At 36.8% G+C, this 27016-nt stretch overlaps 1 protein-coding gene across 1 annotated transcript; it reads right to left on the bottom strand.

The window, feature by feature from the left end:
* Positions 1-453: 453 nt before the first annotated feature.
* mdfic (MyoD family inhibitor domain containing) lies at positions 454-27016 on the bottom strand. Its single transcript, XM_073838268.1, has 5 exons — positions 26808-27016; positions 26373-26536; positions 24053-24184; positions 9329-9622; positions 454-2459 (listed from the first exon to the last, which is right to left on the bottom strand). The coding sequence occupies exons 2-5, from the start codon at positions 26464-26466 to the stop codon at positions 2209-2211; spliced, it is 771 nt and encodes a 256-aa protein (XP_073694369.1). The 5' UTR covers positions 26467-26536; positions 26808-27016; the 3' UTR covers positions 454-2208.

The raw sequence follows: 27016 nt of genomic DNA, 5'->3' as shown, positions 1-27016 counted from the left end.
TGTTATGTATATTACAGTATGTAAAGGACAAAAAGCGAAACATTTCTGTTAATCGACAAAGAGGCAAAGTCATGTCTTTTGGAAGTGTCATCAACCACCTTCAAAATGCTTCAGCCAATTTATTAGACTGTACAACTTCTCTAACCTTTAATTCAGCATGACGTACCGTCCTGAATCTATCACAAACCTTTAAAATCTCTCCAGAGACATTACAATTTGATACGCCGACTACGATGCTAACAATATACATTATATCCATCTCTGAACCTTGCACAGGTAAGTCAATTACCGCATGCCTGAATGCGATGGAAAACAGCCCAGCTGCACTGATGCATGACATGCACCTGATAAACATTCAGACCACGGGCGGCTTTCCGAGAGAAAAGCGTGTAGCCGATTTCCAGCGAATAATCACACAATTCTGCATCACAAGCAGGTACAGACGTCTTAGTCTCCAGTTTAACAATTTTATTTTTAGAAAACTGTAATGTTGATGGTCCATTAACAAAACAACGCTTGGTACATACTGAAAACTTTTAAAAAGGGACAAAGAGGAAACATCAAAATGGGCTGAATACAGTATGCATACAGATAAAAATGCTAAGCTCTATTCACATTCTTTTTAACAAGAAAAAAAAAGTATGGCACCTGAATTTTTATATGTGGGGGTTAGGCAAGCAATAGACTAATACATTTTTGTCTGGTCGTCTGAAACTGCAATTAGCTACAAATGAGCATTAGAAAACACATTTGTGTTGCAATTAAATTTAAATGTTTATCTTAATCGTTTTTTAATTAAATAGTTGTTTTACTCTGAGAAGGGAGATTTTACATCAGTGTATATATATTTATGTGCATTTTTCAAGCTCTCTTCTATATATATATAATTTATTTTGAAATTAAAATCTCAAGAATGTGTCATGAGTTTAGTTTGCTTACTCCTAAAATGCATTTCATTCATTTGAAAAGCCTTTACAGTAACATCAAACTATTATAGTATCTTAAGTCAGCTATACTTTTCAGTGTAAAAGAGCCAGTCTATGTCAGTTTTGGTTTAAAAAGCAAATCTCGTCAATAGACATAGAAGAACTAGTCTGATTCTGGAGAGGTAAAGTCTGTAGAGGTAAAGTTGTTTGTTTTGAACCGGGTTCAGTTAAATGTTTCAGGTCAGTTCAGTCACACTGTGTTCTGAAGCGCAGTTTGGCAAGTCTGTCGTAAGCAGTTTTGACGAGATGAGTCAGACGAATCACAAACGCACTGCGTACCGAAGGCATTACGCACTATGAACAAAAAACCAACTGTGTTAACGTTGCGATGCTAACATTAGCTTACATAATGCCGACAAATGCCAGCTTTGTACAATTCACAAGAAGGCCTCGGGCAATGCAATCTGAACCGCATGTATGATTTAACAGTAAAGGAAAATAACACTTTGCAATAGTGTATTGAGAATTCACTTAAGTGCTAAAGCAAAAAGGTGCTTTTATAGTGTCTTTAGCAGAGGCTTAACAAAGAAAAACAAAGTCAAGTAGAGTTACCAAAAAGTGGATTTCATTGGATCCAGTTCATTTGTGTGTCTTTAAAGCGCCAGCAAGCTAACTGCTAATGTCATTTCAAGATCTTAGGGACATTTAATTAAATGAGCTACAGTAGACACAGTTTAAATAAAGACTTCCAAAATTGGCTATCATTTAAAACAGCCCTCTGTTTTTCAGAAATAGTGTAAAATAAGAATCCCACTTAACACCCACAAAGGCCTGACCTCTGACAGTGCGAAAGCGCCGTGTTTCCACTCAAATTAGAGTGATGTGCGGAGCGACCTCAAGTTGTGTGACGTCTACCGTTTTAATTTCAACATCTGCGAGTTTCTAAAATTATAAAGTGTGAAGTGTCTTTAAAAAAAAGGAAATATGTTAAAAACCTCTGCGGAGAGATGTAAAAACAGTAAATAGAACAAGCTCTGATACAGTAAAGCATTGAATATAAACCGCTGGATATCTATGTCTTTATGCACTTTTTTAGTCTACAAGGATATGTGAAGTATGCAATGTATTTTAGTCCTTCCGCATGACCTTTATGGTCAATCTTGAGCTCAGGAACAGATTTTTCACAAGTGTGAAAAGAACACACTCCGTAGCTCTCGTTCACACAAACACACGCACAGACGCACACATCTGTCCTGGCTGTGGCCTGCATGTGTAAGGGCTTTTATGTTGGGAAACAGATTCCGCAGCACTCCATGCAGATCTCCAGGCAGTCCGAGGACTCACAGCACGCATCCATAATGCCACAGTCCATGTCACAGGGGCAGTTGCAGTCGTCTCCCAGGTCGTCTGCGCAGCAGCAACAGCAACAGGCTTCTGACGTGCAGGTGCCGCACGACGCCTGAGCCACCACCATATTGCACAGAGTGAGAAATTCACAAAATAGGCAGGCCAGGATGCAGTGGACACAGCAGTCTGCTCTCAGAGTATCGCAGTGGGCAGAGACGAACAAAAACATTGAACAAACAATTATTTTTTCATTTTTTACATTCCGTGATTATTATTGCCATTTTGTCTGGTGTTGCTAGTGGTGCAAAAACAACCTTTAAAATTAAATTAACAAATATGCCTTAATATTAAATCAATACAAAAGTTATTTCAGTTTGTTTTGATCATATTAGCTAAAACAAAAGCTTTCTACAGTATATGTGTCGTATGTGTGTATGTGTGTGTGTGTGTGTGTGTGTGTGTGTGTGTGTAGGAGGTGCAGACGGCGGTTCAGCAGCGGTGAGAGCAAAAGAGGAATCAGAGAAATTCAAAAGGAACAAATTCCACTTTTGGGTTGATTAGTAGCTTTGTGAATAATGGGGTTATTATCATGCAAAAGCACAGGGTTGGTCACGTAAAGCTGATTAACAGCGTCCAACATTTTCGCCAGCAAATTGGCGCGTTAATGCTGCCGTTTCTCTCATCTCTGATTAACATTTAACCTTCCTCTCGCAGGGCCGCCACATGCGATGCCAAATTACTGTTGTTTAAGATGACATGGATACACAGTTTTGGAGGAGCGCTGGCCGAGCCATTTGTTGGGAAATTTGGTCAAAAATTATACAATAAATTATAAAATAAAATGTATTAACCTTGAGTAATCAAACAGCTGTCTGTTTGTGAATGTATAAAAATGTAAAATTACTATCTGCAGAGAAAATAAATAAATATATATTTGCATTACAAAATCAAAAGTAACTGTTTATATCATTACAACGGATAATAATAATAATAATAGATTGTCTGAGCACTTGCCAGCAATCTGTTGGGATACGCATTATAACAAATAAATAAAATCAAATAATTTATGACCCTGGACCACAAAATCAGTCATAAGGGGTCAATTTAAAAAAAAAAGCTGAATAAATAAGATTTCCATTGATGTACGGTTTGTTAGGATAGGACAACTATTTGAAAATCTGGAATCTGAGGGTGCAAAAAAAATTAAATATTGAGAAAATCGCCTTTAAAGTTGTCCAAATGCATATTACCAATCAAAAATTACGTTTTGATATATTTACGGCAGTAAATTTACAAAATATCTTCATGGAACATGATCTTTACTTCATATCCTAATGATTTTTGGCATAAAATAAAAATCTGGTATAATTTTGACCCATGCAATGTATTTTTGGCTATTGCTACAAATATACCCGTGCTACTTGAGACTGGTTTTATGGTCCAGGGTCACATTTATGTATTATTTATGAATTTATTTTCACATAACAAAAGTATCCTGTTTGTGTGTAAAACTAGTAAATAAAAAAAATTGCGGTACACTTAAAAAAAGGTTGAAGTTACAAATAGAATATTTTTAATAGACATTTTACTAATAAAATATTTCAGTCCATTTTTTTTCACATTTAAATCAATGTGTTACTTGCTGTTTCTATGCCATTAATCATGAAATTTCCTAGCATTTTCTGTTTGACAATTGTTTCTACACCAATTTTTTTCACTGTACAACCTTAAAAATAAAGGTTTCAAAAGGGTGTTTTTGCAGTGATGCCACAGAAGAACCATTTTGGTTCCCCAAAGAACAGTTCCTAAAAGAACCATTTTGAAGAACATTTAAAAAATCTACTTCGACTATATTTTGACTATAAAGTATCGAATGTTCCATGGATGTTCAAGGTTCTTTACAGAACCATTGATGCCAATGATGATGAGTATAGATAACTGACTTATCAAGCTGAATCCTTACATCTCTTAGTAGAGTGTTGACAAAAAGATAAATACTCACTTTGCAACCAGACTGCAGTGTGGTAATATGCCCAGGACATACAAAGTTAACGTACATTACATAAAACAAAACGGCAATGCGAAAAGAGCACTAAGATTACAGCTTCAATAAGCAGCGAGACACACGCATTGCGCTTCCGCATAAACAGTGCCGTAGAGAATAACAGTGAACCCCTACCAGCCCGGACGTGCCGCTCGGACATCTAATCAACTGTAGAACCCAAACCGCGGTGCATTGGAGAAATCACAGCAATGTGGTGTGTATCGTTATCAGTCTAAAACGTGAATTTGCATGGCTTTCATCAGTCCGTGGTGAGCTGTCAGAGAGATCGCTGGGTTTGATTGGGCTCTGGTGAGGAGGGGGAGAGAGAGAGCAAGGACGGGGCCTGAAGACCACTGGATGTTCATGTTTGTTTGATCAAAGTGATTTTTTTGTAGGCGGTGGAGCTGACCAGCGGTGGTGCTGTGCAGCCTGGACAGTGTTTGAACATGAAACAAGTTTGCATGCAGGCCCACCAAAGGCTTAAAACACCAGCTTTCTGAAAGGTCAAACAGGCGTACTTTTAGATTTCGCCCGTGCCGACTTACATGACAGATGCGTCAACTGTTTACAAGTCATTTGGTTAAAGTACTTATATGTGACCCTGGACCACAAAACCAGTCTCAAGTAGCACGGGTATATTTGTAGCAATAGCCAAAAAAGCACTGTATTGTTAGAAATTATTGATTTTTCTTTTATGCCAAAAATCATTAGGTATTAAGATCACGTATCAATACATTAATACATTAAAAAACTTCATTTTTGATTAGTACTATGCATTGCTAAGAACTTCATTTAAAGGCGATTTTCTCAATATTTTGATTTTTTTGCACACTTAGACTTATTTCTCTGCCAAATATTGTCCTATCCTAACAAACCAACCAATGGAAAGCTTATTCAGCTTTCAGATGATGTATAAATCTAAATTTAAAAACATTTTGTGGTCCAGGGTGATATATACAATACATATTAATCAAAAATGGCTTGCTATTTGATTAGCGATTCATTTAATTCAATTTGATTCAATTCGCGCCATCCTATTGTTATTTTAGTATGACGGATACTACTCCAGATTTTTGAAATATTTTAAATTAGGGTTTTTTTTTCATATTAAGTTAAAGTTTTAGCAGTTTTGTTGTTGTTTTTATTAGGGTTTTTTTTATTAGTCCATAGTTTGTATTAATTTTATTTCAGTTTTAGTTTTAATTATTTTAGTATATCACATTAAATTCATCAACTAGCTGAAATAAAATAAGTTTTTATTTTATTTTTATTTTAGAAGCTTATTTTATCTTACGTTGTGGACTTTTAGATTTCGCCCATCCCGATACGTCATGACAGTTACGTCAACTGTTTACAAGTCATCTGCTTAAAAGTACTTAAATTATAATACAAATGATAATACTATTCTACTACACTATTCCACTACTCCACTTTGTATTAATATTTAGAATTTTATATTTTTTTAGCTTTTAAATTAAAGTTTTAGCAGTTTTGTTGTTTTTTAATCATTTTTATTATTTGTATGTCCAAAAGTTTTATTAATTTTATTTTAGTTTTTTAAATTTGAATTATTTTAGTATATCAAGTTAAACATGACAACTAGCTGAATTATTATTATTTATTTTTTTTATTTAAAGTTTATCTTAAGTAATGAACATTTTGGTTTTAGTTTACTATAATAACCCTGCGCCGTCCTATTAAACAAGTATGAAAAATTGCACGTGTCCACATCGATTCTTTCGCTCTATTTTTCTTGTCCTTTTTTTAACTAACAATTTCTTTCTAGAAACGGATTTAAAAGCTACAGTACATAATGAATGCCCTTGGATGTATAATTTATCAGCAGCGATTAGTGTGAATCTTAAGGAATGAGAGTCTGTGTAATGTACACAGGAGACGGGCTGCCTTATCTCAGCTGCAAAACCGACATCGGCCCAATGAGAGGGTTCGTGTTTAATGTCAGCCCGAGCGGAAGATGCCCAGATTCCGCCAGGCCAAAAACAACCCCAGCGCCTCGGAGGAAATAGTTTGAGACATCTGGAAAACTCCAAAGGCTAAGATCAAAAAGAAAGGCAGCGTGACATAAAACAAGCTGGAAGAGTCGCAGGCCGGCAAGCGGTGCGGGAACGTTCAAATGAAGAAAGACTGACTGGCGCACGGGTCGTACACAGCGGCTTTAGAGACCAAATGAGAGGGGGATAAAATCAAATAAAAAAAGCAGTTAATTTGCAGTCAATACGGAAGTGAGGGCAGTAAACTTTTTGAAAGAGAGATCCGGGTACGCTAGGGAAGCTGCGAAGATGGGAAAAACATGGCATTACGATGCACCGCTAATGACCGTGCTAGCTTTCTGCGTACATCCCGCAGCCTTAATTGAATTTGTCAGAGGGATTTTAGACGACTGCGTGCTTGCAACACAACACAATCACAAACACGCCATCACTCAAGGTCCTAACCCACCCGCAACTGAACAAAAGATCTCTCAATTAGTTGATTTTCTGCTGGGGTTGCTGTTATCGCAGTCGGCGACGGCAGCCAAGAACACGGGAAATCGCAATCCCCTGAGCAGAGATCTTGTAAAGCTTTATTCTTCAGCTTCCCAGGCTGTTTAGAGGCTAATTTCACAGGCAAACAGATTATGGTAATCCGTGTAAACATTAAAACACAACAGCTTGCTGTTTTCCAGGGGGAAATTACTACTTGAGAGAGAACATATTGATTCAAAACACAGTTCTACAAATAACGCACGCACGCACGCGAGCTGTAATGAGACAGACTTATTGAACTGTTCACCCACCCCCCCTCCAATTAAGATGTGAAAACTATGACGCCTTTTAAGATACACATTTCTGTTAAATCCGCGGGGAGATGATAGCATTTGTTACACGCACCTCGCACTAGGCTCCTACTCGCGAATCACCTGAGTGATAAATCCGTTCTAAAACTTTCCAGTCTTGGGGAATGCTCACATACTTAGCTGCCTGTTCACACACAGGAGGAAGTATCCCTAATAGGTGTGAGTGCCTATAGTTACACTTGTGCAAATAAATCTTAAATAAATATAGAAATTATTTGATGACTCGCAAGACTGTATTATTCAAATAATGTTTATAAACTCAGAAAATGTAGAGTCCGATAAATATAGTACAAGAACTCCTGTAGCAACAGCAAACACCAACAACATACTAAGCATAGAGCATATAATTATGGTTAGTGACTATGAACCAAAGGCTATAAATAAATGAACAAACAACTGACTAAACTAATTTTAAACATATAAAAAGAAAATTAAGATAAAATACACTACCAGTCAAAAGTTTTCAAACTGTAAGATTTTTTTTATGTTTTTTTAAAGAAGTCTCTTCTGCTCACCACACCTGCATTTATTTGATCTAAAATGCAGAAAAACAATACTATTTTGAAATATTTTTACCATTTAAAATAACAGCTTTCTATTTGAATACATTTTAAAATTGTATTTATTCCTGTGATCAAAGCTAAATTTTCATTATTACTCCAGTCTTCAGTATAAAGTTCATAAGAACAGCATTTATCTGAAATAGAAATCTTTTGTAACAATATAAATGTCTTTATTATCACTTTTAATCAATTTCAAGCATCCTTGACAAATAAAAATATTGATTTATATGATTTATTTCCTTCCAATAAATAAATAAATAAATAAATAATACTGATTCCAAGCTTTTGAATGGTATAGTGTATAATGTTACAAAAGCTTTTTATTTCAGATAAATGTTGTTCTTATGAACTTTATATTATCAAAGAAACCTGAAAAAATTCTACTCAGATATTTTCAACATGACAATAATACGTTTTTTTTTTTTTAAATCAGCAAATCAGAATATTACAATGATTTCCGAAAGATCATGTGACTGGAGTATTGATGTTAAAAAATGCAGCTTAGAAATCACAGGAAAAAATGACATTTTAAAATGTATTCAAATAGAAAACAGTTACTTCAAATAGTAAAAATATTTCAAAATTGTACTGTTTTTGCTATACTTTAGATGAAATAAATGCAGGCATGGTGAGCAGAAGAGACTTCTTTAAAAAACATTCAAAATCTTACTGTTCAAAAACTTGACTGGTAGTGTATATAAAAAGAACTAAAGTATATAAAAAGACAATTTGATTTACAATAAAATAAAAATAAAGAAATAAAAGCTAGTCTCCAAGTCCTATTCCAACTTCTTGTTTTCAAACTTTCTGAAACACATCAGCACGAAAAAGTCACACTCGCCAAGCTATTTCATAATATTTTTTAAACGCATTTGGGCCAAGTACAATCACTAGTGGAATCACGAGCCGTTGAGAATAATAATTCCCAAATTATCACTTCTAATTCAGCAGAAGGCCATGTCACGTCGAAAGACACATACTGTATAAAACACAAACTGCTTTACAGAGAATCTGAAGTGCTCAGCAGGTGCAAGACTTTGCTTGATTTAAAAGGGTTATGGTATCAGACAAGCATGATTGAACATCACGCAGTAAAGAAACCGCAATACATGAGCCAGGAAAGTGACGCTGGTACACAGGAGCAAGGCAGAGAGCTGGTCTTAATGAGAGGACACTGTGAGAGAGGGTAGCGATGGTCCCTGCTGAGGTGGGGTTGACACATGGCAGACCCCCCGCTCTCCACAGTCTTGTTAAAAGGTCACACCTTGGTGACCATTACTAATGCACCAACGATCTCCTTCATTACTGCCCTCTCCTTACCATCACACCTGACAATGTGCAAGCTGCTTTTTTCAGCTCGGCCTTCTGTTTTTCCTTCCCATTTGCGAGACAATACAACACCACAGAAATAAAGAGATCAATCTGGTTGGAGTTATGAAAGATGAAACAAAGCAGTGCGTTTATGGGAAACGGAACAGAAAAGTCACATATTAGTTGCGGTTAGACGCAGGGAGGGGAAGAGCAGGAGAGGAAATCTGCAAGCACATACGAGTTTGTGTGCAAGTGTATGTTTGCGTGTGATGTCTCGTACCCTCTGGAGTTGAGCCGGGTTTATGGGAACCCGTCGAGCTGCTTTTGCTCCTTCTGCTGCTGTCGCTGTTGACCGACAGACTAGAGCGAAGCTTTCTCTGCACGCGGTGCGAGACGGGCGACGGGTGCTTCCTGGACTCGGAGGTGGGGCCGACGGAGGGCGGCTGCGTGACCCCGCGGGGTGTGCCGTGGCCGTTACTTAGCACCGTGTGCAGGCCGTTCTGCTGTCTGGCAGCCTCTCCGTCGATGCCATGCTGCAGGGATGTCGCTGGCTGGGGCAGAGGCTGAGGTTGTGCTACAGAAAGACAGACAGAATTTTTTTTAGAATCGTTGGTTTGGACCAGACAAACTTCATAGCTGGATTGGTAACATGGTGTTCTGGCTGAATTACTGGCCATTTATAGCATTTACTTCAATGTGAAATTTAAAACTGGAAAAGAATGCACTTCATGGCGAAGTGTGAAAGACAACTTTATTGTAGTACATTTCAAGTAAAAAACAAACTAAGAAATATGCATTTAGCAAATATTCACTAAAATGTAATCAAAGTTTACACAAGGATGTTCCACCATGCTCTGTAAAAATTGATATAGGTATTCTGGCTCCTATTCCAAGCCAACTTAACCAATTCAGTTAAAAAAAAATGAAAATAAATACCATTCAATTAGCTTTTCTCATTTAGTTCATCACACAAGTTCTTAATTGCTTTTTTTTTTTTCAGTCAAAAGATTTTTAATGTTTTTAAATGAGCCTCTTCAGTTCACCAAGCCTGCAAAAAAGTACAGCAAAAAAATTTTTAAAATAACTGTTTTCTATTTGAATATATTTCAAAATGTAATTTATTCCTGTGATTCCAAAGCTGAATTTTTAGCACATTGTCACATGATCCTTCAGAAATCATTCTAATATTCTTGCTCAAAAACAATTATTATCATTAAAATGTTGAGTATATATTTTTTTAAGTTCCTTTGATGAACAGAAAGTTCAGAAGAACAGCATTTATCTGAAATAGAAATCTTTTGTAACAATATAAATGTCTTTATCATCACTTTTTATCAGTTTAAAGCAACCTTTTTAAATAAAAGTATTCATTTCTATGCAAAAGTTGTTTATTTCAGATAAATGCTGATCTTTAGATCTTTATATTTATCAAAGAATCCTGAAAAAAAAAACATACTCAACTGTTTTAAATATTAATAATAATAATAAAAATGTTTCTTGAGCAGCAAATCAACATTAGAATAGTTTCTGAAGGAGGATTATCATGATCATGTGGAGTAATAATGCTGGAAATGTAGCTTTGATTTTAATAAAAAACTGTTATTTTAAATAGCTAAAATATTTTACTCTTTTTGCAGTATTTTTGATCAAATAAATGCAGACTTGATGAGCAGAAGCGACTTAAAAGAAAAAACATTAAATATCTTACTGTTCAAAAACCTTTGACTGGTAATGCATGTTTTTTTTTTAAGAACTGATTTTAAATAAATAAAAAAACTGTTCTAAATTCTCACTAACGCTGTGTGCTTCATAACCTGAATACATTTTTCCATGAAACTACTTTCACTCTTCGTACATGTGACATACATGACAAGGTCGCAGCCTGAACTGAGAGGCTCTATCTGATGCAACAGTAGTCATGGCAAAGTGAGTACTGTAAGTGACACTAGTGTGTCTTCAGCTCAACTGGGAGTCTTATGTACTCTCCTTCAGGATACGCACATCATGTTTATTGGGCTCCTTTGAATTATTCATCATTTTCCTACATTTGTACCTTTATTCTGGCTTTTATGCAATGATCTTTGCATTTTGTCATGTGTGTTTTAAGGCAGCAACACCTGAATTTCTCAGAGAGCATGTGAAATGAGTTTTTTCTCTTAATTACTTTTTTCTTTTGGTGGGAGGTCCACACTGACTGTGCTATTATTGTTAACAAGAGAAGAAATCCAGCCCACCTCTTTATAACAACATATCACCCTGGGAAGACGCTGAGGGGAATATAAAATAACACAATTAAAAACAGGCCATGGCGGCCTCTTCAGCCAGCTGTCCATCTGCATGTACACTACAGCTAGCCAACAGGAGCAAACCCACTGTCAAACACATGTAGGGAATCAACAGGATACTTTCTTGGCTACCAAGATTCTTCATTGGTTTAATTATGATTTAATTCATTTGAGCATATTTTATAATCACTATAGCAATGGTCACCAAAGCTTAGGGCTAGAAGGGTGCTTGCTCAGTGTTGTTATTGTTAAGTAAAACATTTACATTACATTAAGCAGACACTTTTATCCAAAGCGACTTACAAAAGAGGACAATGGAAGAAATCAAAAACAACAAAAGAGCAATAACATGCAAGTGCTATGACAAGTCTCATGTAGCCTAACGCAGTACACGTATTAAGGTTTTTTATTAATTATATACTAAATAAAAAGAAAATAGATAGAATATAAAAGAAAACGCAAGCTAGTGTTAGAGGCCTAAAAATAGATAGAGAACAACAAGAACAGAGAAGCTAGTGGGATTTTTTTTTTTTTTTTTTAGAAAACAAGTAGTAAGTAAATTAATAGAAATAAAATACAACAAGAACAGAGAAGCTAGTGTTAATTCTAGTTTTAGTTTTTTTAACAAACAGAAAGTAAATTAATAGCTTTAATAAGTCTAAAAGGGCAAGCATTTTTTTAAGAATAGAGGGTGCTAGAGTTAGAGGGTCAAATAAAGATGGAAGAGATGCATTTTAGCCGATTCTTAAAAATTTAGACTGTTCGGTTGAGTTGGGCAGGTCATTCCACCAGAAGGGTACATTTAAAACTATTTCAAAAAATGTTGTTAATTCAAAATAAAGCTTAAAAACACTATATAAATCGTAAATAACATATTTCTAGAAACGAAGAAAAACGTTTTAAAAATGTATTAATTATATTTAAATGTATTTACATTTAAAATACCTTTAAATTATTACATTTCATTTAACTGACAAGGTAACTTTCCTAGTTTTTATTAAATTGTAATAAAATTACTAAACCGGAAAAAGAAGCTAAATAGAAAAATAAACATTGTTAAAAATTACAAAAGCACAAAATTACTCCAACCAACGAAAATGAAAATGAAACCTGAACATAAAATGATGGTGCAATCATATGAGTGACTTCACTATAGTTCAAACAAGTTGTTTTTGCGGCTCAGTTTTAATAAATGGTCATTTCACCAAGAAAATAACAGTAGCTATTTTTAACAAGCTTTTTTAACTCAATAAAAAAAATCAGGTTGCTCCAATTTACTGAAAGATGTTTATTGAAACAAACTTAAAGACTGATTACTGACTTGCTACTTAAAATTATGGACATTTTACATTTTTTTAGCCTTTGAAGTCTCAAAATCCTCAATACAAAAGCTCTCCGTTGTCACTGCATGCTTGGTAGCTACCTTACAAAAAAAAGTCAAGTTTTGAAAACATATAAAAGCAACAACCGTTATTAAAAAGCAATAATTTATTAACTTGATATTTGTCCATCAGGACAGTCCACCTGGAGCGGCCAGATGTTAAGTGTCCTGCCCTAGGGCACAACAGTGATGGTTCATGGATTCTCCCTTGCAGTATTTTGACCAGACCTGATCTTTAACCACAACACTATATACTTTCTGCTTCGCCAGACAGCCTCAAAAGCGGCCCCGTCAAGAAACACGTTGCACATGCATCTTGCAATACGTTGCCAGAACAACAGAACAGAGAATGCTGTGGGCATCTGGTGCACACTGATAGGATCGCATGGGCCCGGCAAAGCCCAAAGGCCAATGCAGGCCAAAAAAAAAGTTCCCCCTCGATAAAATATAAATGTTGCCTTCAACCCAAGGTATGATAGGTGATAAAAATTGAATAACTAAGTGTAAAAAAAACAAGCATTGTATTGCAAACGGTGATTGTATACAAGCTGACAGGTCGCATTAAAACACCATGTTATGGTGCGGAAGGGAAGAAGGGGGGAAAAGAAAACAGTCCAAATTGGTCTTCTAACCGCTCTGCTTCCAACATATCAACAACTGTTGAGAGTGTACATTTGTAGTTGAATAATACATGGTATTCCTCTACACACTCTGTCAAACACATCACAGGCAAACAGGGGGTGAGTGCTTCTTGACTGTCTAAGCAGCATCCCAATTTGGTCCCCTGGATCTGACAGCCTCAAATATCCTGGGAGCATTTTTAAAAGGCCAGTGTTTGATGGATTCATGAAGAACACACAAATATAATTGCCATTTGTCACCGCACGTTTGGCGCACGCCCCACGCGGGGACGGCGAGCCGGGACGCCCAGGAGAGACGCCGCGCCACCGTGGCGTCGCTCTCTATGTAAAACTGTGGATAAACACCCCTTTGCCTTGGTGTCACAGAAAATAGCTCCGCTGGAAGAATTCGAAATTGTACCCCAAAGACGTGGAAGCAGAGCATGGCGGACCTCCCAAGAACGAATATGTATGAACGTCAACGGCGTGGAGCGGCATAAACAAGACGGTGAAAATTCGGTCAAGCAGGAGGGATGTCGGAAAGGAGGTGAGACGGGGCAGGATGTTCTCTCATTTGCGCAGCTCTCTATGGAGACTGAAAGGTAAAGAGAGAGAGAGACAGGGAAAAAAAAAAGAAAAAAAAGAAAAGTAGGTCCCTGTATTTTTGCGGCTCGAGGCCTTTTAATATTTCATCCTAAGAGTGGAGCTGTTTGCTGTGCCCCATTAGGACGCCCATCAAACGGAACATACATTAATTCACTTGTCAACTCATGTCATCCAGCTAAACAGCACCCATCCATTTCTTATCATCATCTGCTAATGGCTAACAATCATTACCTGTACAAAAGAGTTGGCCAGCAAAAACACAAAGTACTGGTCGACAATGACAGCACGAGGGTGAAAAACATCTGAAGTTGAAATGGTCAAGTCAGTGGGCATTTCTGCTTAAATGGCTTGATCTTTTGTAGGCTTATAACAAGAATATGTGATTCTTCCCATTTTAATGCCGTGTAAACGTTGATATAATCCGCAGACAGCCAATATTGAACCTAAAGCTCTGTTGTTTACAAATATATTTTCATAATAAAAGAAATATTGATATTTTTAAAATGATAAAGACTAAAATATTAAAATGATAATTCATTACAAATAATTATCTAATTATAAAAACATAAATGTGACTCTGGACCACAAAACCAGTCATAAGGGGGTTTTTTTCAATTGAGAGTTATACGTCATCTAACAAACTGAATAAATAATCTTTCCGTTGATGCTTGGCCTGTTAGGCTAGGACAATATTTGGCTGAGACACAACTATTTAAACATTAGGAATCTGAGGGTGCATAAAAATATAAATATTGAGAAAATTACCTTTAAAGTTGTCCAAATGAAGTTCTTAGCAATGCATATTACTAATAAAAAATTAAGTTTTAAGATATTTATGTTGGAAAATGTACAAAATATCTTCATGGAAAATGATTTTTACTTAATATCCTGATCATTTAAAAGAATTTTTTTTTGTTGTATTTTTGGCTATTGCTACAAATACACCTGTGCTACTTAAGATTTCGTGGTGCAGGGTCACAAATACATAATATTTTGAATTTCAAATTAAATTTATATGAAAAAACACTAATAAAAAAGATTGAAAAATAATCCTTCAGCCTAGGATTTCTGTATTAGAATTTGTTTAGCTCTGTGTATATAATATGAATGCAACACAAATAACTGTTTAATGCTCCATGGGCCCGTCTCTCTGATTGAAATGCTAATTTGTAAATGTGCACTGACCTACCAGGAGACTTCCCACCATCTCCCAAAACAGCCCGGGGTGGCATTTCTCCTAACAAACACCTATGGCAAGATTACACCTTTCAATCCAAAGCAATAGACTCTCTCAGTTGAAATGATGTCCCCGTATTTATAGAAACAAAACCATGGGAATTTGGTTGGAGGGAAGGAAAGTAGAATGAATATTATTAAAAAGAGCTGCGACAGAAAAAAAAAAAAAAAAACCTTCTGCATATTAAAAATCGTTTACGGCTTGACCTTCCGACTCTGTGGCAAGGTCTTACTTCCTGACAAGAGAAGTAAAAGAATTTAATTTTTCACTTAGGTGATCTATTGGCCAAGCTCGATCCATTTTCTGCATAAGATGATTCTAAACCTACCAAATAAAGAGTAACGAAAGGTGTGCAAAACATCTATGTATATTTTTTAGTTGAGTTATTTAAACTTTTGTCCAATTTGTGTCTTTAATACATTTATTTGAGACTACTATGTGTCTTGATCACAGTAATTGCCCTGTTCTTTGAAGCCGCCCCAAATGTCACATGCCAGAACTACTTTAACTCTATTACGGCACCTCCTCCGGTTTGCTGGCACCCTACAATATCTAATTTCTGAGAGACACCCTAGCTCACATCTTATTTTATACTCATTTCTAGGAGAAGATGAATAGGTAGTCACTATTACTCAGCTTTTTTTGTGCTACGGCACACTTTTAATTCTTTCTGACAATCATTTAAATTTGGCTGTTCGAATGAAACCTGCTGTAGAGATGTGACACCTGAGAAGGCGTTTAATATTCCAGGGCCACCCTTTTTCACAGTCATTCACTGTCTGTCCCGCTCCCGCTCGCCTATTCTTTCACTCCATCTCTCCGTAACAATGACAAGCCGAGCCAGGCGTCTGGGATTTACTAATTTCAAATTTAGTAATTTGGCTGCTGATTGAGTGGAAAAAAATAACCCCTTCGGACCTTGTTCTGCTTAATTACATTTTATAAGGCAGCCGGCAACTCCAAAGACAAGGAGAGAGATTGTAAAGGCTTGAGCTTTTCATCAATTATACTTCTATTTCAAATCTGCATTTGCTCTATGTGGCATGCTAGCCATCAAAATCATTAAAACCCTCCACAAAACCACAAGTGTGGAACAGGCACAACCTATCAGAAGCGGGGATGTTCAAAACTACATGTTTTCAAATTAATACTAACCGACTGATCTTATAGAAGTCCTGAATTAAACTGGTTTTAGATTACCCAGTCTTTGTTTGTAAGGCCTATGTAAGGCACGTTTGTTCGTTCAAACAGTTTATTCAAAATCTGAGTCATTTCAAGTTTATCAAGAGGGTCTTAACTGTGCAAAAGGACAAAAATAAAGATAAATGAGAAAAAAAAATCTAAGTTCTTGCAATCGAAATAAACCCATGATGCTGACATTGTCATTGCCTGCTCTTATGATTGCACTACAAAAGTCTCTTGTTATTTCAAAAGTAGGCCAAAACCATAGTTTTCCTACTTTCACCTTGTTTCGAAAACCTAAACAACAATCACGCAATTCATATCCACACCTCCTTCCCAGGGATGGAAATTAGCACCCGCCACCAGCCAAATGCGGGTGATTTTGTGTTGTGGCGGGTAAACTCGCTTCACCCACCGGCCACCGTGGCGGGTAAATAAAAATAACATACTTCAACCGGACGGCGTGAGGCGGTAACGCACCTTAACGTTGGTTGCGAACTGCCGTTAAATACACGAAGAAGACGACGACGGCGGACACTTTTAGCGGAGGCACACCTTCAAAAAAATGTGTAACGTGTATATATAAACGGATACGTATAAACATTGTTGTTGTTCTGACGGCAAACCAAAAAATCATCTCGGCATCATTCACAATTCGTTATTTAGCAGAGAACACAGAGCACAACTAGAATTTCGGCGCGGGTATTAATACACATTGGAATCTATCATTTGCACGTGCTTTTGAGTCCTGCTTATTTAAAGTGAAAAAGAGACTCATTTGCGCGCTCTCTCATAGATTATTGTCTGTGCGCCCACAGAACGCGAAAAGGAGAGTGACAGATTTAAACAATTGTTAAGGGAGTAAGCAAATGTAATATTGATTTTATACAACAGTTCAAAAACAAGAAAATATAACATGACTTGCGTTGTCTGACTATATCTCTATTGCCAGATTTTACTCTATTTCTTTAAATGAAAATATTTCTAAATGAGTAACAGCTCAGCCGCTGCGCATCTCTAAAAGCAAACCAGTGGTGTTTCGTTCATGAATGAAAGCATGTTTTGAACCAATCTTCAGTTCATTATTATCCATTCATAAAGACAGTCACTTGCTTCATTCCCGAATGAATCAGCCGTTCAAACAGATAATTTGTCTTACTGCCACCTGCTGGTGGATTTAGTGTCATTGTAACGTATACTTAGTTATTTAAAACGTAATATTTCTATATTAAAAAAATGTGTATTTAATACATTTATCTCAACATGAATTTATTTGCACTTATGCCACCCCTGAGCCTCATTAAATGTCTGAAATTGCACCTACAAGCCACTATTGTGTTCCTTTGTGCCACCTCTGTAGTGCAAATTATTTTTTATTAATACTAATTTTATATGATTGGTAATATAGTTGTCTTATTCTGCTATTAAATTGTTTTAATTAGAAATTTTAAAAATAAAATATAATATTTTTTTTTAATTGACATATAATGACATTTAATTTAAAAAATGCCATAACAAAGGTAAAAAGAAACTGCCACTGTAAATCACATTAATGAGTCAATTATCACCTCAAGGCTAATTTTTTATCAGAATTTTTTATTATTGATCAGAAGATGCTTCAACATGTTTTAAATCAGTAGGACACGCACTGTAAGAAGGAAAAAAAACTGCTTATAAAGTGGGTGTGTGACAGGTATGGCTGTGGAATGGTGTTTGGCAAAGATTTTTTGGAGGAAAAATTTTAAGTCAGAAGTTTTTTTTTTTTTTTTTTTTTTGCTTTGATCCCTGGGTTTGTAAGAGAGAGAGAGAAAATGTCAGTATTTTATTGAGACTCGAGATTAAATAAATGCTCAAGTATAGTAGATCTTGTAGTATTAATTTTTACTTGCAGCTACACATTGTCGGTTAAAGACATAAAGTGGCTGGTAAAAACATTTAGTAGCTGGTAGATTTTGAAATCCACCAAAGTTAATTTCCATCCCTGCGTCCTTCCCTTCTATCCATTTCCATCACAGGGAAATGGAAGAATGCCATAAATGCAGAATTTTTAAACAAACACAGTTATAAAACGCACATCTTGCATCTTTAGCCGTTTTACAGCTACCACATTTTCTTGTTTCTCAGAATTGCATGATGTAAACCTGCAATCGCAAGAAAGTCGCAATTCTGAAAAAATAAAGTCAGAAATGCGAAATACATGGCAATTTCAAGTTTATATCTCAATTCTGAGAAAAAAAAGTCTGAATCACCAGTTAATTTCTTGCATTTCGGACTTTATTTCTCAGAATTGAAAGCTTATATCTCCAATTCTTAGAACAAAAGTCAGAATTGTGAGTATGAAACAAAAAGGTCTGAGAAAAAAAAATAAGAATTGCCAGTTTATATATTGCGTTATAGTTTATAACTCGCAATTGTGAGTTTATATCTCAGAATTCTAAGTAAAAACTCAGAATTGTGAGTTTGTAACCAAAAAGTCATAACTGCAAGTTGTAAACTCACAATCGTGAGAAAAGTCATAATTGTTAGTTTGTAACAAAAAAGTCTGAGAAAGTCAGAATTGCAAGTTTATATCCCACGATTCTGACTTCATTTCTCAGAAATGCAAGTTTATATCTCGCAATTTCGAGTTTGTAACAAAGAAAACAAGATGTAAACTCATAATTGTGAGAAAACAAGACAAATAACATTGCCATCGCCGAGCTCTTCTGATTGCACTACAAGAGCTTCTTGTTATTTCACAAGTAGGCCAAAACCACAATTTTCCTACTGTCACCTTGTTTCGAAAACCTAAACAACAATCACGCAATCCATATTCGCACCTCCTTCCTTTCTATCCGTTTCCATCACGGTAGAATGGAAGAATGCCATAAATGCAGAAGTCCTTCACAAACGCGGTTATAAAACGCACATCTTGCACAGATTTAGCTGTTTTACACAGCTACCACATTTTCTCGAAAGATCAATTATGACGTGACTCAGACCGAGCCTGAGGGAGCTGCCAGACTTCATTCGTCGAAGAGTGCTCCACCCTCCCTCCCGATGACTGCAAACAAAAAAACTCCAGCAACACAGATGTGAGGAGGCTGGGGGTGTATTTTCAGTTTCAGTTACATCGGTGACTCAAAGATTCCACCGAAAAAAAAAAGCACTTGCATAAGGATCCAGATGCACCATGCATCTCTTGGAGGCCGTAGAGGACGAGGCCAGGCACCGAGCGATCCTTGCAGAGGCACTCCTGGGGCAACTAAAGCCAGCCAGGAGAGTTTATTAAAAATATCTATCTATGGACAAGGTTCCTTTATTTGCTCCGTTTCAATCTCAGCATTAACTGCACTAATGTGACAGCTGTGGGTCACTGGACTCTGTCTTCGGGGTGCCAATCAAGACCTTAAGCCCGGGAATCAGGCTAAAGGACAGGGGTGCTCGTCTGCTTCTGAGAGGCTTTTTAACGGGAGATGGCCGTATCGATTTTAGCCGTAGCGGGAACGCTGTCTGAATGGAGTCAGTCGGTGGCTCCCCGGTCACCCCCGAGTGATCAGAGGCCTGACGGAATGACCTAGCAGAGGTGCGGTGAACCTGCAAACATGCAGGGCAGGAGGGGAGCACATCACGAGAGATCACTGTAATAGAAAAGGGGTTTAACCTTAATGTTGAAGCCAAAACCCTGTTAGAGGGCCAGTAATCCCTCCCGCTCAACTCTCATTTCAAGTGCTTTTCTGTCTGGAAAAGGTAGCGTTGTGTTCAGGTTGCGTTCGCGCTCTCGAAGATGCATCGGCGTGCCGTTAATCAAAGCGTGGGCCTCAAATCTACATCTTATTAACAGACAGACGTCACTTTCCAATCTATTATTCGTCGCACAGTTCAAACCCCAGCGCCGTGTCCCATAATGCCCACCTTGCGAATGAAATAACACCGAGCTGATGGTCAATGAGAACAATCAAAAATGCTAATGGCGTGTTAAACCTATAGCTCACAGATGTGTAGATCACCTCTTATCGGAGGTAATTTAAATAAATTTTACAGACATAAATCTGCAGAGCTCCGAAAGGGCTTCGGCACTTGCGAGGACGCTAATTGAAACGCTGGGAATTTTTCCATATGAAATATGTCTACACCAAGACAATGAGGAAATAATTAGCACAGAGGTAGAATCACAATGGCCATTTTAATCAACCCCTGCGCTAGCATTTCACCCTATTTATTCCAGTTTTGATTCCATGACCCACGGCTAAGTAATCACTTGAAAATTACTCCTCTGTTCTAATGGGCTCTTGCGTCTGAGGAACACGTGGTCTGAAAAATTAGCATCTTGAATCAATCAACTCTTTCCGCCCAAAATGATCGAAATAAAGACACTCTTCAAAAGCGAATGCAGGTGAAATGCATGTGCACTCGATTAGAAATATTAAGGAATTAATTGCAAAGCCTAATCATGAAAGTCAACAATAAATACCTGATCCTGGACCTAACATAACCCCTGAGAGAGATCACAGAATTCCAGACATAACGGAGAGGCACAGAATGCACTCTGCACAATGTCTTTGCACAGAATGATACACATGCTAAAAATTACAGACAATCATGTAAATTATGCAATCATCAAACACCTCTTGATCATTACATCATTCCCCTGAAATTCATTCAGGACTGAACAAGCTTTTCTGTCATTCAAATAGGAGGCTTCCACATCCCACACATATAAGACTCTGGATGTGTAATGCATTTGTCCTCTGTGACTGTACTGTACTGTACTGTACTGTCTTCATTGCAGTCTAATAGATCAGTGTGCAATTAAAGATGACACCGATAGCTCAAACTAAGTATGTTCAACCATGGTCCATTTCTGTTTGCCTGTGTAAGTCAATGGACAATGCTGAATAAGCGTGATTCATCTTCAGTGAATTCTGCTAGCTAATTAAAATGGAAATATGATAAAATTAGATAAAATGTTGTAAAGTGGCCAGTCAAGTTGATTTCCTATCGATTTCCTGCTCTGGGTTCTAAATATCACATCATACTTCCCAATCCAATTAGTGTACTGCCTCATGGGCCCACTATATCCATAATAGGCCAGACAACCTCATATACATGGTGTAGTCTCACATATATTCTAGAGCCTTCTACAGAAATTAAGTTACTTGTAATAATTTAATAATAATAATGTATTACCACAATTTAAAACTATGAAAGCCCGTTTCCGCCACTGAGAAAGATAGGCTAATTGTGCCTTTTTTTATCTTACAATTGAGATTTTTTTTTACTATTGCAAGTTTATATCTTGCAATTCTTACTTTTTTCTCAGAACTGCGTGATATAAAACTCAAAGTCGCAATTCTGAGAAATAAAGTCAGAAATGTGAGATATGAACTTGCAATTTTGAGAAAATATATTCAATTGCGAGTCAAGTCAGATTTGTGATATATAAACCCACAAATTTGAGAAAATATCAGTCTTTTTCACCCTCAGAATTGGACTTTATAATTCACAATTTGAAGTTTATATCTCACAAAAAGTCAGAATCACATTTCTCAGATTTGCAAGTTTATACCTCGCAATTGCATGTTTATATCCCATTTCTAAGAACAAAAGTCAGAATTGTGAGTTTGTAACAAAAGAAGTCTGACAAAAAATCTGAATTGTAAGTTTATATCTTACGATTCTGATTTAATTTCTATGAAATTCAAGTTTATATCAAAGAATTCCAAGAAAAAGGTTAGAATTGTAAGTTTGTAACAAAAAAATTCATAATTGCATAACTGCGGGAAAAAGGTCAAAATTGTGAGTTTGTAAGGAAAAAAGTCTGAATTGTGTTTATGTCTCGCGATTCTGACTTCATTTCTCAGAAATGCAAGTTTATATCACGCAATTGCATGTTTATATCTCAAAATTCTAAGCTAAAAAGTCAGAATTGCGAGTTTGTAACAAAAAAAGTCAAGATGTAAACTCATTATCACGATAAAAAGAGTCAAAATTGTAAGATAAAAAGTTGCAATTACCTTTTTTTATTTTCTATTCAGTGGGCAAAAGTAGGCTTTCATAGAAAAATGTTTTCTACTAGAATATGTTTTAAAGTTTATTCCTGTGATGGCACAGTTGATTCTTTTTTTCTTAATTACTCCACTCATGTCTTACTATTATGAGTGCTGAAAACAGTTCTGCTTAATATTTTTGTAGAAAATGTACACAGAGAGCTCAATGTCTACATAACAAATCTTTACTGTCATATTTGATTAACTGAACGCATTCTGAAATACATTAAAAGTACACATTTCTTAAAAAAAAACTCTTACTGACCTCAAACATTTGATAGTGTGTGCATATTGCTAGTGCGAACTCATCTCAGGAGAGAAAATTAGGACAAAGTCAGCATACTGCAAGAGAGACAGATAGGAAAAGGAAGAGCAAAGAAGAGAGAGAGAGAAAGAAAGGAAACAAGGTTGATAGATGAGGAATAGGCTATTTTTATGTCAAACTTGCATCTTGCAGGGAACAGGTTTCTAGCACAGTCCACCAGATTTCCACACAACGGGATTGTGGGAAGTGGGTGTGTCAGGACTTTTTCCCCTCCAAAAAAACAAGTGGTGAGAACTTTCCAATCACATCCTTTGTTTTAAATCTTTGTTTCCCTAATTATTTCCAACCCGACTCAGTGATGAGTGAGATTTTCCATCACTCCACATCCATCTGACCTCATTTGCATAAAACAATTCCTTGACTTAGTTCAACAACTGAGCTGATCCACCTTCAGTCTTACATGCGGAACAACAACCTCTGAGATGTTATCAAACTTAACATTTCTAAAGTACACAAACCCGTATGAGCAGAACAAGAAAAGTCCCTATGATGCAACCCCATGCTTTACCAGGTAAGAGAGCTCCTATTTCAGTACATTCGAGTTCTCAGCCGTGATTTCCAGATCCAGGCCAACCAAGGCCAAACCACAATGGGATATCCTTACTCACTAGGCTTTCGAGACTTTGGCAGGAGAACAACTTCACTGCAATAGAAATACGCTGGTTCAAATTCAGTACATTTTCCTTTTAATCAACACACACTTCAGTCAAACTACTGCTAAGACTCAATGCTACTGCACCTATAGCTGTATCTCACCAACTAAAAGCAAGCAAGCAAAGCGCTTACATATAGATTACTCATTATCATAATCTCAAATCAAAGCTACTCCCAAAGGCAAAGAATATCAGCCCAGCGGTAAATAGTGAAATCAATTATCATCACAGTAAACGTATAAAATCACATCAGTGTTTTTTAGATGTAAGCCTTAGTTTTCAGTGGCGCGGAACTGTAGAAAATGCTGACAAAGGTTGATGTCGGTTGATAAAAAAAATGAGTTTGGATCACTAACTCTTTGAAGTTTATGACAAAGTACTGGTAACAAGTGAAATGCTTTACTTGGAATCAGATCAGCTTCATATGCATCACTGACTGATAAAAAAAAACAAAATTCAAAACTAGATAAAACCGTTAGAGGAACAGTATTTTTTTCTGTAGACATGGCATCTGTTACAATGCTTTCATTATAGAAAAAGAAAGCTATGATTCATTCTCAGTCAAGCGAAGATGAAACCTACTAGCAACATTCGGCAAAAATATGCATAAACAAGAGTTATTGGAGTCTAGCCAATGATGTCAAGCATGTTTGGATAACATGGCTCACACATTTGTTAACACTTACTTCTAACAAGATCATCATGGGTGTGGTTCTCAGTCATGTGACCATGCCTGTCTGAAGTGGCATCTCCTGGTATCGGAGTTCGAGATGTTTCCGTAGCATCTGAGGATTCATCAGTGCAGCTGTTGCATTTATCTGGACCAAAAAAAGAAGACATTTTTCTTTAGGAGTTTCACTCTACTTCAGAGCTGCCAGGAAGCCAAGCATGCAAAAGGCCAACGCTGAGGTTCATACTGGCTCGCCTCAGCATCAAGAATAGAAAGACGAGCTCTAATTTGCCAGATAAAACAGATTCCTTTGGTGAACGGTTGCAAAACCGTGTGGGCGGATCAGGTAGGCCCGGGCCAGAACTCTGGATCTCATTTTCTCGATTCTGCTCCCGGGTACACAATACCTGCCAAGGTTTTTACAGCTATAAAGAGCGCATTCATCTAAATTGGAAAATGGATGTGAGCAAAACCTGCCTGATAGGCATACAAAAAGATAGGCAACCTTTAAACGCTGCACTTAAACTTATTCGCCTCCCGGTCCATAGAGTAAACGAGGCGGTACGCTTCTCCAATTCGTTCTATTTGTGGCGGCCTTCGATGTGGCCACGCTCGTACGGAGGCAGAAGGCAAGCTCTCATTTATTTAGTACTGTCAAAACGGTCCTGTTACACAAACCTGTGTTTTTCCATCACTCAACTGCATGCTGGGAATAAAGCATGTGACTCAGCAAACAAGCGTGTTTTCACTTTTGGCGAGTGTGGAGTGTTTCGTTTGGGGGTTTTTCCTTTTCTACAGCCCTCGTTACAGCGCATTATGGGACAAGATCAATACGATACAGTAGCTCTAGATACAGAGATTGATATCACTTCATCTGGGCTTGAGGCTGATGAATGGAAACCCTTTATTCCAGCCATGACTCCTCAAATGCACATACAGTACCGGGAGCCTTGTGATGCATCGCTGTATTTAGTGATTACAGTTTGAAATAAATTGCTCTATTCTCCAAGCATACACAGTCCCCAGGGAGGGAAATCCAGTCTTAACGGAGAGACTTTGAAGGCCCTACAAAAATCCATTTGTCACCGGAGCCTGTGATTGCTTACTTTGTCCTACTTTGCCATTTTTTGACAGTGCTATAATGATGCTTGGTATAAATAGGATGGTTAACGGTTCAGTGCCTGAGAAAAAAAAAAGAAGAAGAAGAGGGGGGCCAAGCTTATTTTACATGTGATAATCTCACAAGCAACTAGAAAGTTAATTAAAAACTATAATTGGCAGTGGTTCCTGCTAATAGTTACCAAGGCGCTCCTTCAATCTTTATTGGAAAATAATGAAAACATTATCATGCCTACTGGCGCAACATACATATGGGGAATCTGTTTGCTAGTTGCTATTTCTGCAAGTCAGCTACTGGTGGGTTCAGCAAGAACGGGACACTAGCTAAAATGGGACAAATGTGACCCTGGACCACAAAACCAGTCTTAAGTCGCTGGGGTATATTTGTAGCAATAGCCAAAAACACATTGTATGGGTCAAAATTATTGATTTTTCTTTTATGCCAAAAATCATTAGGAAATTAAGTAAAGATCATGTTCCATGAAGATTTTTTGTAAAATTCCTACTATAAATATATCAAAATGTAATTTTTTATTAGTAATATGCATTGTTAAGAACTTAATTTGAAGAACTTTAAAGGTGATTTTCTCAGTATTTTGATTTTTTTGCACCCTCAGATTCCAGATTTTCGAATAGATGTATCTCGGCCAAATACTGTCCGATCCTAACAAACCATATATCAATAGAAAGCTTATTTATATAGATGTATACATCTCAGTTTTGTAAAATTCAACCTTATGACTGGTTTTGTGGTCCAGGGTCACAAATATGTTTCATGATCGCTGATCTTTAAAAATGAAGAGATAAAACAATGTGATTATTATTAATAACTGTCAAAGAGCAGGTTATTACAGTGGATGTTGTCAAAATGCTCTTTTTAAATAAAAATGTACAGATACAAAACATGTTTTTGTACTATTTAATTGCAGCTATGAATTCAGTTCAATTTATGCATGTAATAAATATTTGGAGACTGACATCACAATGTAAAAAAAAAAGCCCTCAAGGCAATTATCAGTGCTTTGTTATGCAAAAACTCACACTTTTGCACAGTCCACCCTATTGATAACTTTGTTAAATGCAGTTTACATTTATAACACAAACATACAATTAACAATTCATGCTTTAAAATATACATTCAACCCGATAAAAAAAGTTCCGTGCTTTCATGATACACACATGAATCATGTCAAAAATGTAAAGATCACGTCTCTCACCTGTTGATTTGGAAAAAAGTGGGTTTGTCTCCTCTTGTAGCTGCTTTTTTGGCCCTTCAGGCCCCTCCGGAGGTAAAATAGTCTCCTTGGACATCCGAGCCAGATGTTTAGATACTAAACACACCCAAAAAAACAACTATACCCCACACGATCAGCCCTCAAACCTGCAAGAAAACAACAAACTACTGTAATATCAATCGCCTATTCGCTGCCCCAGAGTAAACAAACTCAACTCCAATATCTTTCCTATGGAGTGACGTCATACGGCGAGATGTCGTTAAAGTTAGTGGAAAGTTTTGCTTGGGCTTTTTCTCCACAAACGAAACTCGAAATGCCACAAACACGTTCCTGTACATCCTATCAACTTGTTAGGTCAATATTATTTGTTTGCCAAACATGTAACAAATCGTTTCGAGGTTTGCTGGTCAACGTTACCTTTCAAACATGTCAACTCCCAACCGTCTTTACTCGCATCCTTTCTTCAGGCAAAACGAAGTCCCGTTAGAAAAAAAAAGTTTCCTTAATAGGCTTAATAGGCAAAACTCTGTGAAAACTATCAGATTCCTCCCCAAAATAGTACAAAAATCCCTGTCAAGCAGACGCTGAATAATGAGTTTGTGCGCGAGACTCCCGCGCGCTCGAGC

The sequence above is a fragment of the Garra rufa genome, chromosome 4 (assembly GCF_049309525.1).
Source record: "Garra rufa chromosome 4, GarRuf1.0, whole genome shotgun sequence".
NCBI lineage: Eukaryota > Metazoa > Chordata > Actinopteri > Cypriniformes > Cyprinidae > Garra > Garra rufa.
This window is presented reverse-complemented; position numbering and strand designations above follow the sequence as displayed.

Bases quoted from the DNA above. Each gene is read 5' to 3' on its own strand.
- mdfic (XM_073838268.1), bottom strand. From the start codon at position 26,466: ATGTCCAAGGAGACTATTTTACCTCCGGAGGGGCCTGAAGGGCCAAAA. The intron at 24,185-26,372 runs GTGAGAGACGTG...TTTTTGGTCCAG, and splicing joins ACTTTTTTCCAAATCAACAG to ATAAATGCAACAGCTGCACT. The intron at 9,623-24,052 runs GTAAGTGTTAAC...GTCTTTCTGTAG, and splicing joins CCATGATGATCTTGTTAGAA to CACAACCTCAGCCTCTGCCC.